Raw genomic sequence first — 13,609 nt, 5'->3', positions numbered from 1 at the left:
TGTACATTAGACATTTCATCTAATCTAATTGTAATTATAAAACACATTCTAAGACATGAGAGGTAAGAGCATCTCTATCTGAAATGTCAATTTTGAGGTGGCACTTGAGGTGTAAAGAGAGTCGCACTCTTTCTCTCTCTCTCTCTCTAGTTTGAGAGCTTCTTTCTCTAAACTTTTCTTCCTCTAGGGTTTTCAGACTTGGTGGCTGCCAACAGTGGGGGAGGGGGTTCCGGCGGCCTTCGTCCTCCTCTCTCCTCTCCCTACCCCTCTCTTGCTCTTTTCCTTTTCTTACTTTACTTTCCAACAACTTGAAGGCTTTGGCTCCACCCTCTCCCTCCTTTGTGAGGTGTTTCTTTCTCCTACCCATTCACTCTGGGAGTGACCTTCACGGATCCAAGCCTTCCCCGCCACCCTCACCACCTCTTCCTCGCCGTCTTCTCCATTGCCAAATTCATCGACGCCGCTGCCGATTTTTGTTTGGTTGTGAGTTTGTTTTTGATTTGTTGTTTGGTTTTAATCTCAAGTTGTTTCCTTTGTATTTTCTTTTCCTACTGTTTGTTTGCTATTTCTGGGTTTGTTTGGTTTCTTATAGTCCATCTATACAGATTTGTTAAGCTTACCCTTATTGTAGTTGGAATCTATGATTTATCTCGGACATGCTCTGCTGCTGAACTTTTATGATCTGCTCTGTTTCGCAGTACGAGCACGAGAACAAAATGTACATCTGAATATTTTCATAGTTTTCTTCCTTAGTGCTTCTTGCTTTATTTTAACATTGTTTGGTGTAAGTTTTGGATTGGATGAACTCTTGTAAGTGCCGTTTAGCCTTCTTAAATGAAATATTTATTTCAATAAAAAAAAAAAGGTGGCACTTTTGACAACAAAATTTGACATCTAGTTGTGCTCCTTTTGAATCTTTTAAAAGTGAGGTGAATTTGGCACGTCTTAAAGTATCTCCAATAGTACATTAATTTTTTTTATCAAATTTGAATAAAAGTTTCATTTAATATCAAGTGCTTCAACAGAGGTTTTTTAAGCTTCATCAGATCATCGGTTGATCGGGCAGGCATTTGGCTGTTTGACCAGCTAATGTAAATTTTTCACAAATTTTTGGCTTGAGGTGGTCATCTAGGGAGTTGACTGGGTGGACGACCGGGAGGTCAATTGGTTAGTGTAATTTTTGTCTTAAGGTGGTCATCTAAGAAGACATTCGGTGGTGAAAATTAAACGGTTATGAACAGTGATTTGATGAAAGGTATATGGTTTTCAGTTTGATAAAAGAAAAGTAAAATTGTGAATTTGATACCTATTTGATAAAACCGTTAGAGCAGAAAAATTAGTGATTTTGCACTAAATCCAAATTTAATGATAAATTTAAGTAATCATTAGAGATAGTCTTAACAATGTCAAATTCCTCGTACCAAAAAGAAAATGTCAATTGTTTTTGTTTTCATTATTTTAATAGTAAAGACCAATAAAAGAGTTTAAAAACAATTAAAGTTTATACAATTAAATAATAAATTTGACATATCGGATGGAGCATTTTTTTTAGATATGTCAAATTTGTATATGTCAATTTGACATCTAAATCTTTAAAAAAAATTCACATACAAAATTTTGAAAATTTAGATAAAAACATTCTAAGTACATGAAATTAAAGTTAATTTTGCCTCTTAGTAAATTGATGACAAGGTGTAATTTGTGTAATAAGATTACTTATGTATAACAATATTTAAATATTTTAACTTGGATCGTTAAAAGATGTGCGAGCGATTATGTAATTATGTGTTTATTTTCAAATTGATTAAATTTTGCGCACATCAAAGTGAATTTGTCCATAGTGACATATAGTGTCATTTTGGGAACATAGTAAAAAGTCACGTTTTTGGATAAAATATCTAAAAACGTGACTACCAAAAATGCAACAAAATTCCTTTGGGAAGTGCCAAAAACGCAGTCCTAAAATTACAAATTAGGGCCTATGAAAATAAAATAAAAAAATAAATCTTTTATATTGGGTAAGAGTATTTTCATCATTTTAATTTGATTTAACACCATAAATAAATATTAAACTAAAAAGTAAAAAGCCAACTTTTTACCAACTTCCCAAATCACTTTCAAAAAAATCAAAAAACTTGATAAAAAATCAAAAACCAACTTTTTATCAACTTTCCAAAACAACCCATAATGTGGTCACCTTAACTTTATATTATTAAAAAATAGTTAGATCCACCTATCCACATAATATACTTAAAATATCAAAATTTTAAAGTTTTGTTTGGATGTCAGATTTAGACAGAAACTTATAATGCGAAAGAAAATGTGAGATAAATAGAAGAAAAAAAAAAGAAAAAAGGTTTAATTTATATTTATATACTTTTTTTTTTTTATGGGTCGCAATAAATCTTTGCCCAAATTAGACACAAACACAGCCTTATGGGTGAAGTGCTAGATACAGATGCACTTCATTATAAGAATGAAGAGTGGGTAAAACTGGAGACCTGTTGTATATTGATCTTATAAGAAGGGGGAAAAAACAAACATAAGAAAAGGTGCATCACAAATCCTTCTATGCCTTGGTTTTGCAAACTCAATATCCCTTGCCACTTCACCTCTCTCACTTTTATGAAGTGTTGGTGCTCCCTGCCTTCTCCTATATGTGATCTTTAAGAATTTTTCTTAGGTACTCTAGCTGCTCAAACCCACCTTGAACTTCCTCCCACTGCAAAAGACATAACAAAAAAGGGCTTCATATCAGTTTCTTATCCTTATTTCTGAAATTATGTTTATAAGTTATTAAATAAATAAAAAAAGGAGAGAGACAGAGAGACAGACCACATGATGAAGCCATGACTAGTGTAAGAATTTTGAGAGAAAAAAATAAATTAAGAACATTCAAGAGGATATACCATAATTATTTGCAAACGATATAGTTTAGTCAACGAAACAAGAGTAAACTTTAAGTTAGAACCGTGGAGAGAATTTAGAATCTAAACAGTTTAGGTTAAGTAGGATGACGACATAATATATAGCGTGAAACTTTAGCAATATTAGAATTAGGGATGAAGATAGAGTAAAATATGATGGCAAGATACTCAGAGTGATCATTTTTGATATCTTGAGTCGATTATTCATAATGATTGAGAGAAGGAGGTGGACCATAAAATCAAAGTGGAAAGGATGAAATGAAAGACTGCATTACGAGTGTTGTGTGTTTATTTGCATGAAGTAGGTGCAGGGACAAGGGAGTGAGGGCATACTGAAGACTATGATGTTTGGAGTTCGTAGAGGGGAGTGTTTCTTTATTTTATATATAAACACATAAATATACTTTAAGAACTTTTTAAAATAAAAACAATAAGTGATCACTTAAAATTGTTAAATATAAACATAAAAAATTCTCATTACAATATTAACAATTCATCACTAATAACAAAAATATTTACACAATTCTCACAGAACCCAAATTGAAGATGAATAAAAAAATTCTCATCCTTTAGTTCTCAAGAGGAATGGCAAAATTTAGGATAAATATATGTTCTCCATAGATAAATATATTTTCTATAACTTCTTTTTTTTTTTTTTTTCTTCTCTTTTTTTGGGATTCAAATGTTTGAGAGTGGTCTCATTCTAGTTGGAAATCTGATTTTTTCTCAACAGAAATGCTGTTCTAGTTCAATTCTTGCTCTCAACTGCAGAATTGTGATTCTAGAGCGAAAACATCACCCCCAATATGCAATTTCTACAATTAAGGTTGTGTGAGTGCAAGATTCCTATTAAATTGAAGGGGATTTTTTTAGGAGTGCAATAAGACCTACTATGATGTGTGGTACCAAAAATTGGGTGGTTAAGAAAAAAACATGTTCAAAAAATGAAAGTAGCTGAAATGAAAAATTAAAATGGATGAGTGGTGTTACAAGAAAAGAAATGAATCTACCTGGGAGCAATTAAAATTGGAACTAATTGCCGATAAAAAAAGGTAAAGCCATTTGAGATGATATGGTCATGTGTATCATAGACCAATTAATGCATTTGTAAGAAGTGATTGATCCACATGGAGGGTGGTCAATGAAACAGAAGGCCGATGAGAACATAGGTTGAGACGATAAGAAAGAACATTATTACTTTAAACTTCACCGAATACGACTTCAAACAGAATCTATTTAGGGAAATGGATCGATGTAGCCAAACCCAAGTAATTAGACAAAGGCTTGTTGAGTATAGTAGAGCTTCAGACCTTAGAATCAGTTTTCACATGCTTTTGAGTAAATAATTCTTACTCTCCTCATTAGAATTGCTATCATTGTTTATTCACATACATTATTGTGGCAGGTCAACAATTATTACAACCATCCTTAACCATTCTTTTGATTCCCTTTTTATTTTCTAAAAACTAATCTCATGGAAAACTTGCCTATTAGTCCTCAATCTTGAGTTAAGTATCTTCCAAAATTTCATATCAAAGCATAATAACATCTAAAAATGATTTTAATTTTAATTTTTATAAGTAAGACATAAGGCATCTAAAAATGACATTTGGCGTGCTTAAATGTTTTGTACGCACACACATGACCCTATCTAGTTATGCCCCTGACTTCATTAGTCATCAAAAGAAATATGTAGCTATACAAGTGGTTCTAAAATATGTAAATTAATCTACAAGTCCCAAAAAATTGCTTAAAATTTCCGTAATTAGTTTGAATATTCGTCATTTGTTCTCAAAGTTTTTCAATGCCCATTCATGTTTGCAATCCATCAACATATGTTGGTGCAAAACACCCTTCCGATAGAATTTTATTCCTTTATCCCACCTCAACCCCAGAATTAAATTGTTATATATTGCGAACATATGTACATGCAAATCTAACATTGATGCAGAAATGTTAAATGTGGGAATTTACCTCTTGGTGAGAAACATATACTATCTTCCAACCAGCAGCAGCTATATATCGGCGTTTCAGCATTGTATGTCCCAAAGGAACTCCTGTAGAGAAGAATAACATCAGTATACAGGATATGCTAAAACATTTGGGCTGTGTTTCGATAATGGATTTGGATAAAGATTTGGAAAGAGAAAGGAAAAAGTGAGCGAAATGAAGTCATTTCTTTCCAAATCCCTACCTCAAATCCATGATCCAAACACAGCCTTAATGAACATAGGATAACATGTTACCCACCAGAATTTCTAGAGAAATGCGTTGGCCCATCAATCTCCAGAGCAACTTTTTGATCAACCAAGGCCGCATCCAAAGTGTACCCATCCACACAATACTCCTTGACCCAATCAAGGCCAGTGGAAACAAGAAGACGAGCAACTTCCCTCTGAAATGAGGAAGTCGTTTTCTGATTAAACCTCTTAGTCTTTCCAGCACGAGCAATTTTCTCCTCTAGATCACTCCTTAGAGATAACTGAAGATGTGGATATTCAAGCTTTAAGCACTGGTTCACAAGATGAACCTGAGAAGCGAAAATTATATCCTCCCTATACTGTGGCGATATTCTTTGCTCCTCAAAGTGGCTTAGAGTTCTCCACACATGGAAAAAGAAAATCCGATCCAATTGCCCAAGAACAGCATAAGACCAGGCTATATTTCCAAGCTGATCTCTGTTGAAATTTAGCACATGAGAGCCTAAGACTCTGTCCCGGTCAGCATCTAGTTTTTCCTCATCTAAGCAGCATTTGAATGTGTCAGCATACTTGAAAGCGTTATCAAGAGATTCCAGTAAAGGGTCAGCTGGGTTATATAAAGAAGCGAAAGCCCACAGGACCTGAGCCAACTCTTGCTCCTGGAAAGTGTGAATTATATTCGAAGCCCTTTTTGATAATTCTGAAAAGAGATCAGGAGCTGAGTGCTGCATTGAAGCAAAAGCACCGGCTACATTAGCAACATTCTGTGAGTTGAAGTCACTGACCTTGGTCAAGGCCACCTCTGCTACTCTATCCATTTCCGACAAGTAAAGAAGCTCACCTCCAATCTTCGACAATGCCCACGAAATATTCGAGATACCTTGAGGAGAGCATTCTGGCAATGCAGTCATTGCAATACCCACGAGCATAGACATCTCTCTTTGGCGGGCAAATGCCAACCTAAGAGTCCTTGTCATCGAAACTTTCTCCATGTTCTTAGCTATTCGATGCAGTGCAGTGGCAATGTTCAAAGGAGACAGAGGCGAAGGGCTCAAGCCTTTGGCGACGGCCAAAATTGTCTCGGCAGTAACTTCCAATACTTCTTCTGCAGTCTGTGCTTCGACAATTGATCTGTTCAGGTTGACTTCTTTCTGGCGATCAGAAGGCCCGGAGAATTGTGAAAGCCTTTGAACAAAGGTTTCCATGTTTCTCTCCTTCATTTCTTCAAACATCCCACCTGCAACCATACTCAAATTCCTTGAAAGAGGCTTCTTGTTATTTTCTAGGTCAAAATCTTCCTCCATATCCAAATCCTCATCCTCGTCCTCATCCTCATCAACTAGCCTTTTTTTCTTATTCTTTATTGGCAGTTTATTCTTGGTGGTGTTGTTTTTCTTCTTCTTCTTCCTCTTCTTTTTATTAATCAAGTCCTCCATGGAATGGATCAAGCCCCTTGATTCAATAGACTTGAGGGCAATCTTCCTGGCCTTGACACACCAGTCCATGCCATCATCATCATAAGTGTTTTGGGGCATCTTTGAGTTTTGTTTTTGTTGCAGTTGTTTTCGTTTTTTAGGAGGTAGGAAATTATGGGGGTGGAGCTCCCCAAGGAATTCTGATTCCCAATCCATACTAGAAGAATCTTCACCATCATCACTATCATCAGCAGCAGCAGCAGCATTATCTAAATTTCTAAGGGAAATAGAATTATTCTCTCTGCCTAGAGCCATGCAGTAACTTTTATGGAAAAAATCCATCTTGGATGTCCTGATGGAGTACCCAGTTCTTGTACTAGTATTTATCATCAGTGGAAGGTGGTGGTGGTGGTGGTGGTGTTGAAGTGTTGGGGTTGTGTTTGGATTAAGAATAAGCAAGGGGGGCCATGGTGGAGGTGAAGGTGAGCATCTATGAGGAGAAGGAGTAGGGAAACTAGTAGTGTTTAACAATGCATCCATTTGGGGATCAATAAACAAGGAATTAATTAACCTCTCTCTTTAGTCCTTACAGAGATTTGTTTAGTTTTGTTGTAAGTAACTAATTATGACAAAAATCAAACCAAAGTAATTCATAAGAAGAAATTGAGAAAGAAAAGTAGAGAGAAAGAGTGCAAACCAAAACCAAAACCAATTTGGGGATTTCTTCTTCTTTCTTCAGATTCTTCTTGTTCTTCTTCTGCTATTCAGAATCCCAAGAGCTCCTTGATTCCCACTTGGAGAGAGGAGTATGTTTTGGATAAGAGCAGTGCGTCTTTATGTATGTGTGTGTACATGAAACGACTGACATATCTTGTTCGAAACACAAAAACTACCTCTAAACGACGACGTTGCACTGCGCCTAACCTGTTTCGACGAAATAAAAGATTTTTGTGGTTTCTTTGTCTCTATGCCTCTCTCTTAATTGCGATCGCTATCGCCATAGCCATCGATTGAGCAGCTCACCTCAACTCAACTCAACTCACTGTTCTCTGTAGGTATGTGTGTATGTATCATTAAATTTAAATTTGAATAAGTGTTCAAAAATTTGTCTCCAATCATTTTATTAAATGTTTATGAAATCATGGAGCCTTTTTCCTTTTTCTTTTTTCTTTTTTCTTTTTTCTTTTTTCTTTTTTCTTCATCAAATTGAACACTCAAAACTTATTAAATTTTTCATCAAATTGAAATTTAATGAAAATTTAGAATTGATTTTTTTTCATTAATTTGATGGAAGGGGAAATTTGGGATAAGAGATGAATTTTTAAAAAGATTTTGATGAAAATTTGATGATATGATTAAAACAATTCATATCAAAGCAAGTTTGGTACTCAAATTTACAACCTGTTGAAGGTTGGAAATCTCCTAACACTACTCAATGTTAAACGTTAAATATAGCAATTTCTCTCAAAATGACAAATAAAAATGTTATGCGCGTTTCATCATCAAAAAAGTTAAAAAAAGAGTTGTCAAATTTTAGCTGTAGTAAACCTTACACCAAATTTGACACAAAATCTAAGCAATGTTTAGATTGGAAAAGCTCTTACATTCAGCTCAAGTATTTTTCTGAATTTACTGAGATCTTATGATTCTTTCCTATGAATTACAATATCACCAAATCGAAATTATTGTGATATCAGATGTATTTAAAACAAAAATAAAATGCTCATGCCCATGTTATCAGATTAGGACAACATCCTGTCACGGCAATATTTTTGCTTTATGATCTTCATCCTGTATTTTACAATGAGTGGCATATGTGCAATAGATTTAACACTTTTACAATGTAAACGAGTCGAAGCCATTAGTGAGTTGTTAAGCTTGACTTATTTAATGAGATTAGTGAGTTGTTAAGCTTGACTTGTTAAGAATTAATGAGATTAAAAAGAGTGTTCAAACTTGACTTATTTATTTTTGGACAATTTTTAATGAGATCAACTTGATCATGAGTTGAGCTCAAGTAGCATAGTTTTCTATGTGGCCTTTCAAGTGCTTATTATCTTATTGAGCCAAGTTTGAGCCAAACTCATAAATTTTACAGATCTTCAAGTGTATTCAAATTCAAACTTTACTTATTAAGGAAAACGCCCAAAGAGGCGGCATGTTCAGCTTCCTTGTCCCATTCTTGTACTTAACACAAAGATGTACATATTTTAACAGGAAAATGAGATTATATACCGATACTGGCTGCATATGCACATGAATACATCCAAATATGCGTAATGTTATTGCTAATATCCAAATACACAGATATTGTATACGATCAATCATGCTAGCTAGAAATACTGAATATCTACTAGTGACTTTTTTTGTTGTATTTTCTGTCATCTTTTGCCACTTTGTTTGCTCACTGAGTACTGTAAAAGGAGAAAGGTGCACTTAATTAAGGCTATAACAACAATGAGAAGGCTTTGAAATTTTATTTATTGTCCTTCGTCTTCTTTTAACCAAACAGAATTTGGAGAAACTGAGATGAAAGGATGATTGCTATTATTCTGTTGGTATTTAAATGGTATCAAGGAGCTTACAAGTGAACTAATTTGAGATTTGATTAACTGCATAAACTAAATTCTTTGAATGATTTGAAGCACTATTATGGACATCAATTATTCTGTGTGGACTTCTATCTTTTGTTGGGCTTAAATTTTGAGATAACATGTCTAAAAGAATTGAAGTATAATTCATTAAAGAATGATTTTGAGTTATCAATTGTACAGTTCCTATAGGATGCTTCCATTTGGTATCACTGCGCCCCTTAGAATTACAACTATCCCCGCCTTGATGGTGTAGCCGTAAGCTTCCATATTTGCTTCTTGAATGTTGTCTTTATTTATGATCTACATAGCACCAAAGCACATATATTTTACATCAATAACTAAAGAAATACCCTTATAAAAGTATTATGGATAACTGTATGTCACGAGAATCAATTTATAGAGTAATGCAATCGAAGATCTCAACAAGCATATACTTTCTACATATATTTATCTCCAATTTCTTGAATTATTAAAAATTGAGCTTCATGCTAATTGTTCTGTACTCATAGTTGCCATGTTGAAATTAATAATGGGATAATGCAATTATTGGTTTGAAATTGAAAACGCGTGGACCTCTTTTTCGTTTGCCACTGTTATAGGTTGTATTTTCAGAACCTTCATTGAAAACTCAAATATTAATGTTTGCAATATTTAAAATTTCAAAGTTGATAACTGCATTCTGATTATCCTTATGTTCATTGATTTCAGTATTTCTATACTATATCATAGTACCATAACATTTTTGCCGATCCTTGCATTCTTATCAACTATGGCTTTCCTTACGTGTGAACCTTCCCCTATTCCAATTAGAATGCCCATGTCCTTGCCTTCGATGCCTTTAGCCTGCACATCTTGCATCTGTAACAAACACTTTTGTGAGAAATAGGATGCCACATGGCGTTAAAGCCTTTGAATTTATACATTGATATCATTTGCAAAAACAACGATGATAAAAGCTTCAAGTGATGCTAAGAGAAACAAGTAAATTGTGGATTGTTTAGCTACAAATTATACTTGTCTCAATTGCTATGAAGATATCTTAAAATGACTTAGATTCATTTATTTTTTGTTGCATGCTTAAAGAAATGTTGCGCGAATGGACTACAGCTAAAAACATTTATGATGTCTCTTACCTGATAGGCATCAGAACCCATGAGTATTGAATCCTCAATTATAGCCCCATCTCCAACCCTTGTCTGCAGACCAACAACCGTACCTTTGATGTTGCACCTCTGCTTATAGAAAATGTAAGAAGAGATATCCGGAAAAGAAGATCAATCAACAAGATTCACATACAAGAAACTCTTCATAGCATGTATTTTCTTGTTATTTTTGCTTGTGATTTATATAAATATTCAAAGGCTGAATGTTTGGTAGGTAGATATTAGTTTCTTACATTGAGAATGCAACCATCTCCAATGACGCTATCTGTTATGACAGCATCAGTTATTAGACTTGGAGGTAGATGTCGAGGCAGAGTGTACAAAGGAGAATCTTTATCGTAGAAGCTGATACCAAAAGACAAAGTTTGTGTTAGTCGATGAAGGGTCAGTTTTTTTAAAGCAAAACATTCACTAAAAGGAATGCACTGTCTTTATTCTTTCAGCTTTTCTTACTGACTTATATCCGATGTTTGTTTTCTTTGTGCTTTCCATATTTGCTTGGTAGAATGCTTTGATGCTTCTCATGTCCTCCCAATATCCATCAAAGCAATAAGCATGAACCTGATTGAGAAATTTTCTTAGAGTTGAGAATGAAGGACAGAAACGAAGCAAAAAGATGATTATGATCTTGTATAATCAGAAAAGTCTGACCTTCATCCCTAAGGATATTGCACCAGGTATTACTTCACTTCTTAGGTCATTTGCTCTGGGAAAATATTCTCTTAGAAGCTTTTTCATCACATCTCTGTTAATGACATATATCCCCATTCCAAGAAAATTATTATGAACACAATCGTTGGATTTCCCTGAGTTCTCTACCTGAGTTTGAAAATTAAGCTCGTTTAGAAAGTATGAAAAGTTTTTTTTTAAAAAAAAAAAAAACTGGGCACAGAAGGCAGGGGAAAAGAACCTACTGATATGCACTTCACTGGCTTTTTTCCTAGTTTCTCTCTAAACTCAGTAACTTTATTATCGGAATTTACTTTGAAAATACCAAACTCTGAATCCCGATTTCTCATGCTAGCCAAGACTGCACAAGTAACATCGGCCTTCTTGTTTCTGTGGGCCTCTATAAGTTTCTGGTAGTCCATCCTGTAAAGATGGTGACCGGGAAGGACTAGAAACTCAACAACCGGATACTCTTCTAGAACCCATAAACATCTTTTTATGGCATCGGCTGTTCCCTAAGTAAATAAAGAGGAAAGCCAGAAAGTTAAAAGCTACATTCATTATCAAAAACACAAATGTGAATTTTATTGGCATTAATAAGAGAAATTGGGAAAATAAAACTGGTTGTTGACCTGAAACCAGCCCTTGTCTTCGAGATTCTGATACGCTGCAATTACTTCAACGAACCCCTCTTTCCCGAGACCTAGTCCAGAATAAGCTTTTGTAAGGTGAGAATTCAGAGAAGTGGAGTTGAATTGCGTGAGAGCGTATATCTTGTTTATGTTACTGTTAATGCAGTTGCTCACAACTGCATCTATTAGTCTATAATTTGCTGCTATAGGAATAGCTCCTTCCGATCTTCTCTTTGTCAGTGGGTAGAGCCGTGAATCTGATCCGTCTCCAAACACTATCGCTGCAACACTCTGACATAAAATAAAAATAGTGGTGAAATTTCATTAATCACTGGAAACCAGCAATGAAATGTAACGTAAGGGGCAGAAAATAAGAAAACAAAAAGGAAGTTACACGATTACCATTTCATCACCAATAGCCCCTCCTTAATAGACAAATGTATTAATGTAAGTATTTACAATCAGGAAAAATCATTTGATAAACATGGGATACAAAAATTTAGACCTGATTTGCTGGAGGAAATAGCATAATGGGATCTTGAGGTTGCGGTGAACTGGTCATAGACAAGCCCGGAAAAACAGTAGAAGGAAGCTTTGGTAAAGGAGGTTGATGATGATTTTGAAACAATCCAAGAATGGGAAGTTTTGGTTTCAGATTTACAGAAGCAGGAAGAGAAAGATGCAATGTCACCATGTCAATAGAAAGAGAGAATAGTAAAAAAAAGAAAACAAAAAAATGAAAACAAAAAAAAAAATTTCCCTGTTGTATGATATCTCTTGAACTCGAAATGTCATTAGTTTCATTTCATTTTGTCTGCCTTGTATTTAGTAGTGGTGGTGGAGAACTTAAGAGAGAGAGAGAGAGAGAGAGAGAGAGAGAGAGAGAGAGGATTACATATGTAGAGAATATTTTGCTTTCTTCTTCCACCTGAATTCTGCTGCAGAGGGATCTTTCTTGCCAATTACTACTCTAGCTGTATCATTTACATATATATATAGATAGATGGACTTTTTATCAATACGTACGTAGCTATGAAGATGGATGTATTGAATTGTCAGAAATCCATGTTTGTGTTACCATGTCTGTGCTTGACTTTGATTCTAAGTTTTCCTCTATGCTTTTCTTCTTTATTCTTTTTGTTTGGGAAGAAGCATTTCCTTCACTTTGTTACCAAGGAGTTTAAAGTGCATCACTATTATTAACAACACATCATAAAGGCAATCTATGCCTGAGATGGCTTCTTCGCTTGACCATTCTCCTGTAGAACGTCTGCTTTTCCCTTGTATTTCTTTTCTTTATTAAACTATAAAATAAAATTTTAAAAAAACTATTTATAGTTTACAATTTTTTGCCTTCTTTTGATGTAAACTTTGGTGCATTTACCAGATTAAATGTTTGTTTGGCAGGAATAGAGATTCTGGTAGGATTTTCTAACTTGTTCTAAATCTGATAGGAGTTACTAATTTTGAGACTTTCTATCCAAAATAATACTGGTTTACGTATGTGATGATCAGTACAAGAGTTCTTTTATTTTGTATTTCAATTTTTTTTCCCGTGTTTTCGGGATCTCTTAGACAAGGCAGATTGGTCTTAAAATTGAGGGAAAATGAGGCTTTGAGTTGAAGTATGTTAGCTTATATTATATATGATGACATTTGGGTGGTTGCAGGTAGGTATTGACTGCCCTTTGATGACATTTGGGTTTATGAATTGTTGTAGAAAGTCTAGTAATACCGGTTCTATAGTCGGTTTTTTGGTTACCCTATAAAAATCATTTAGTAGAATGTAGATGGACGATTTTTATTGATTGACAAAGAAAAATTTAGTTGAAAAAAAAAAGTCAAAAATTTAAATTTTAAATTTTAAACTGAGACAATTAAATAAGGGTGATATAGGGATAACAAGTGTTCATACTAAGTGTTTTGTATACTTTGTATAATAGTATATATGTAAATATGCAGAGATGGTGCAAAATCATTCACTATTTCCAGTATTAATTGTGAATGT

At 34.3% G+C, this 13,609-nt stretch overlaps 2 protein-coding genes and 1 long non-coding RNA gene across 5 annotated transcripts; 1 reads left to right on the top strand and 2 right to left on the bottom strand.

Moving 5' to 3' along the window:
• Positions 1 to 2,344: 2,344 nt before the first annotated feature.
• On the bottom strand, positions 2,345 to 7,594 carry RAP (RAP domain-containing protein). Its single transcript, XM_028260788.2, has 3 exons — positions 5,178 to 7,594; positions 4,902 to 4,984; positions 2,345 to 2,722 (listed from the first exon to the last, which is right to left on the bottom strand). The coding sequence occupies exons 1-3, from the start codon at positions 7,081 to 7,083 to the stop codon at positions 2,654 to 2,656; spliced, it is 2,058 nt and encodes a 685-aa protein (XP_028116589.2). The 5' UTR covers positions 7,084 to 7,594; the 3' UTR covers positions 2,345 to 2,653.
• On the top strand, positions 7,405 to 13,296 carry LOC114314314 (uncharacterized). Of its 2 annotated transcripts, none has more exons than XR_003647433.2 (4): positions 7,405 to 7,598; positions 10,578 to 10,684; positions 10,806 to 10,977; positions 13,009 to 13,296. It is a non-coding gene; the product is annotated as an uncharacterized LOC114314314 (long non-coding RNA). The 2 variants fall into 2 exon arrangements; XR_003647431.2 differs by lacking the exon at positions 13,009 to 13,296 and adding an exon at positions 12,067 to 12,663.
• LOC114314313 (ADP-glucose pyrophosphorylase small subunit 2) lies at positions 9,066 to 12,295 on the bottom strand. Of its 2 annotated transcripts, none has more exons than XM_028260789.2 (9): positions 12,107 to 12,295; positions 11,602 to 11,892; positions 11,215 to 11,484; positions 10,952 to 11,119; positions 10,758 to 10,861; positions 10,534 to 10,645; positions 10,271 to 10,369; positions 9,870 to 9,995; positions 9,066 to 9,437 (listed from the first exon to the last, which is right to left on the bottom strand). In XM_028260789.2, the coding sequence occupies exons 1-9, from the start codon at positions 12,293 to 12,295 to the stop codon at positions 9,321 to 9,323; spliced, it is 1,476 nt and encodes a 491-aa protein (XP_028116590.2). In that variant the 3' UTR covers positions 9,066 to 9,320. The 2 variants fall into 2 exon arrangements, with proteins under 2 accessions (XP_028116590.2, XP_028116591.2); XM_028260790.2 differs by having other exon boundaries at positions 9,229 to 9,437; positions 9,921 to 9,995.
• Positions 13,297 to 13,609: the final 313 nt, after the last annotated feature.

This window comes from Camellia sinensis, chromosome 6 (assembly GCF_055761805.1).
Source record: "Camellia sinensis isolate YWXY chromosome 6, ASM5576180v1, whole genome shotgun sequence".
NCBI lineage: Eukaryota > Viridiplantae > Streptophyta > Magnoliopsida > Ericales > Theaceae > Camellia > Camellia sinensis.
This window is presented reverse-complemented; position numbering and strand designations above follow the sequence as displayed.